Here is a 3,871-nt window from a genome sequence, read left to right on the forward strand (position 1 = left end):
TTGCTTACTAAGGCTATATCTGCAACTTTGGGATTGCCAAGTCAAAAAAAAAAAAAACCTTTTTTTATCTAGCTAGAAAAGTTTTGCAATTGACCAAAATCTATTTTAAATATTACTACTAATATTTTAACTGCAGAATTGCTGCAAGCGAAAAATGATTCCTAATCTATTGATGGACCAGTATATTCATAACTATGTTACTGACAAACGACCAGTCAAAGGGAGTCTTCATAACCTCTGTCCTTTAATAGATTTTTTCCACAGCAGCTGTTTTGACATGAAGTAGGAGGGTAAGACACAGGTGTTACCAATGATACTAATCTACACAGCATTAGTAAATAATTGATCATGCAGTAATGAAGCCATTAGTTACTAGCTCTAAACCCTGGAATAAAACGTGCCTCTTTGGATAGTAACACCACAACATATACACACTCAACACTCAGAGGATATGGTTTAATGTTTTGATATATGCTTACTAATATAACTGAAAAGCGCTTTTAGATCAAATGTATTATTATTATTATTAGCCACATGTGTTTTGTATATTAATATCTTTGATTGTAGGCATCGCTTTTCAGTTTAGTTGGACTTTTTTGTTTTTAAACTGACTTGTATTTTAGAGTTTGTTCAGGATCCATTATATCTGCTGTTATCAAAGCTGACTGCACTCCTTGCTGTGCTTTTCCGTGTATGTTTTAGACAAATAAATAAACATATCTCGTTACGTAAAAACTTCTGTGACATTATTTGTATAACTGTAACGAATTAGGTAACCTAATTGAATGTGCCCTTTCCAGTTATGTCACTGTCCAATAGAGGGAGCACAGTGTCCCACACACTACGGAACTGAGTCAACGCATTTTTCAGATTCAAGAAGGGTAGGGCGCAGGGCGGCTGGCCCCGCAAGAACAGAGCGACACAAGTCCACTACTTCCTTGAGCTGAACGATCAGCTGTTACAATTAATTGATGTCTTCAGATGAGATTTAATATTTTGATGTGCATTTAGTTGGTTTGACGCTAATTCGCCGTTGGTCGTCCAAAAATTACAACCCGACAAAATGTCAGAGCCTTCGGTGGCCGACACTCGCCGGTTGAATTCTAAGCCCCAGGACCTGACGGATGCTTACGGTCCCCCCAGCAATTTTCTGGAAATAGACGTTTATGATCCACAAACCGTTGGAGTTGGACGGAACCGTTACACAACTTACGAAGTTCGCATGCGGGTAGGTGTTTGAGGAGCATGCCAGAGCACCTTGTTGCAGCATTAGCTTTTCTGAGCTAAACGGTATTTACGGTGTTGTTGCTAACCAGTTAGCATGTTTAGCCGCTTTGCCGAAGTCAACACCGGGACGGGGCTGCGACGGCCACGTTAGGCGCTTAGAGTAGCTCAAGATGGCGCGCCAGCAGAAATCAAGACCCGGGGACAGCCAGCGGCCTGGTTCGTGTTCGAAGAGGTGGAAGTTATGAGAGCTTATCGTATAGCCTACTCAGTGAAAGCACAACTTTAATGCAAAGCCACGTCACCTATGTACAGTTCACATCATAGTTAACGTATGTGAACATTTTGAAACAGAATGATGCACAAAGTGAAGCTAACTGCTACTCACACTCAAGAAAGTGAGGACAAGTTTAAAATGACTTCTCTGTTGAGCTGAGTAACAACCAGTTCGTTTGTCGGCCTCGTTAATAAACATTAAACAGATGTTACTACCGTTTTTCGGTCAAACGTACGAGTGTCGTTACATAAACATTACGTAGTGGGCAACGCTAACAGTGTCAGTAGTTTTCTAGAAAATGCTGTCACTGAAGTTTATTATTTTTCATTAAATAATAAGAGAACCGACATTAACAGTAGTAATGAGAGGAGTAGTAAGATGGACTTCCTCGTCTCGTTGACTGACAGTTAAGCTTAGTTACCTAAAATCCCTGACACAGCAACGTTTAAAGAACATTTGAGGAAGCTCACGTTGTGTAATCCAACTTATTTAGGGACGTGTCAGCCATGGATGATATGTGTTCCTCTTTCTCTGAGTCTGTGGCTGTCTCCAAGAAGAGCTGTGTCCTTTCAACACAACATTAAGAGAGCCACGGAGGTGTGATCGTTTCCAACCAGACCAGTTCAACTAATAAACACCAACTTCCTCCTGAAAGCATTGTGTCATCATGTCCACTCACTGTCTCCTGACTCTCCAGCTGTCAGTTGGGAGGGTCACCCCTCTGTAACCCTTGAAACACAGAGAAACATGCTGAGTCTTTTTATTCAAACTGCAAACCTTTCAGCATTCTGTTCACGTGTGCTTGGCGAGAATCTTTTAATTGTATTTCAAATAGAATCGTGAAACTGAAGCTTTGTATGCACAGACATATTTCTGGACCAATAACACTAGTGTTAAAACATGAATTATTATATTGAAGGTAAATTGTCTGCTGCTCCAATGTGATGATGTGTTGTTCCTCATTCCTTAAAGGTCCAGTTTGTAAGATTTAACCTGCTCTATTCACAGAATATGACACAAAGAATATTTTCACTGATGTTTTCTCACCTGAAAATAAAAAGGAACAGTTATGTGTTTTTACCTTGGCCCTTTATATCAACTCACACTGTGGGTCCTCTTCCACAGAGGCCACCATGTTGAACCTCCATTGTTCTGCTGCAGCCCAGAACAGACAAACTGAATGCTGCCTCTCGATAGGGACTTAAATGCTTTCCATGTTTTGTGGCAACTACAGTTTCTCCTTCATGCTCAGAAAGAGAGGGTGAGGTGAAGGTGTTGTAATCAGCAATTACAGTGTTAGATGGCTAAGTGCTGCACACTGGTCCTTTAAAGTCATTGTACATGGAATATTTATGGGCTTTGAACTATTAGGACATAACTAGCCTGTCATTTCTCTTTATTTGCTGACATTCTGTAACTTAAACGATTAATCTGTTGCCTCTAATATAATTGGCCACCACCAATTGCAACTGTAGACGTTTACACAGAAAAAAAGTGTAACTGTATTCTCACCTGAATATACTGTTCTAATTGTTGACTTTCATGCTAGCAGTTTAGTCCAGTTATGGCAGTTAGATATGTTTGTTTTTGTCATGAAACACATTTTGTCAATATCTTTTTGTTTTGTTTGTTGTCCTCTGTTTGTGTAGACAAACCTTCCCATTTTTAAACTGAAGGACTCATGTGTGAGGAGAAGATACAGGGACTTTGAGTGGTTAAAGAATGAGCTGGAAAGAGACAGTAAGGTGAGTGAGCAGTAATGCTATGTTTGAGGCTGTCTTTCAAATAGGCTGGCTGCTGCAAACTAGTGATTACAATGATCCAGTAAGTGACAGTGTTACAGGTGGAGATATAGATTCATGACTAAACTAAGCAGTGGGATTACACTGTAGCTTTTTCCACTGTGTTGATGTTTCTTTTACTTGTGTTGACCGTGGACACCCTCAGATTGTAGTACCATCTCTGCCGGGCAAAGCCCTAAAGAGACAGTTGCCATTCCGTGGAGATGATGGCCTTTTTGAGGACTCGTTCATTGAGGAGCGGCGATTGGGCCTGGAGCAGTTCATCAACAGGTAAGACAATTCAGTTTGTGTTTTAAATATAAAGCATGTTTTCTATCCACAAGATGTGGATACTTAACTTATACATACTATATACTTATACATAATATAACTTAATCTACATCGAAGTGTCTACGAGTGTCAATTACCTGATCCATTGCATTTCACCAGCCTTTATTAAAGTATTTCAAATACGTCTGTTGGGGTGTCCATTAGCTCAGTTGGTAGAGCATCTGCCCCATGTTCGAATCCGACTTGCAGGCCTTTGCTGCATGTTGTTCCCTATCTCTCTCCCCACGTTCCTGTCACT

General features: G+C 40.3%; 1 protein-coding gene across 1 annotated transcript; it reads left to right on the forward strand.

Annotated features, from left to right (window-relative positions):
- Positions 1-833: 833 nt before the first annotated feature.
- LOC113744762 (sorting nexin-12-like) lies at positions 834-3,864 on the forward strand. Its single transcript, XM_027275703.1, has 3 exons — positions 834-1,228; positions 3,151-3,246; positions 3,449-3,864. The coding sequence occupies exons 1-3, from the start codon at positions 1,064-1,066 to the stop codon at positions 3,575-3,577; spliced, it is 390 nt and encodes a 129-aa protein (XP_027131504.1). The 5' UTR covers positions 834-1,063; the 3' UTR covers positions 3,578-3,864.
- Positions 3,865-3,871: the final 7 nt, after the last annotated feature.

This window comes from Larimichthys crocea, unplaced genomic scaffold (genome assembly GCF_000972845.2).
Source record: "Larimichthys crocea isolate SSNF unplaced genomic scaffold, L_crocea_2.0 scaffold15509, whole genome shotgun sequence".
NCBI lineage: Eukaryota > Metazoa > Chordata > Actinopteri > Sciaenidae > Larimichthys > Larimichthys crocea.

Bases quoted from the DNA above. Each gene is read 5' to 3' on its own strand.
- LOC113744762 (XM_027275703.1), top strand. From the start codon at position 1,064: ATGTCAGAGCCTTCGGTGGCCGACACTCGCCGGTTGAATTCTAAGCCC. The intron at 1,229-3,150 runs GTAGGTGTTTGA...CTGTTTGTGTAG, and splicing joins CTTACGAAGTTCGCATGCGG to ACAAACCTTCCCATTTTTAA. The intron at 3,247-3,448 runs GTGAGTGAGCAG...GGACACCCTCAG, and splicing joins AGCTGGAAAGAGACAGTAAG to ATTGTAGTACCATCTCTGCC.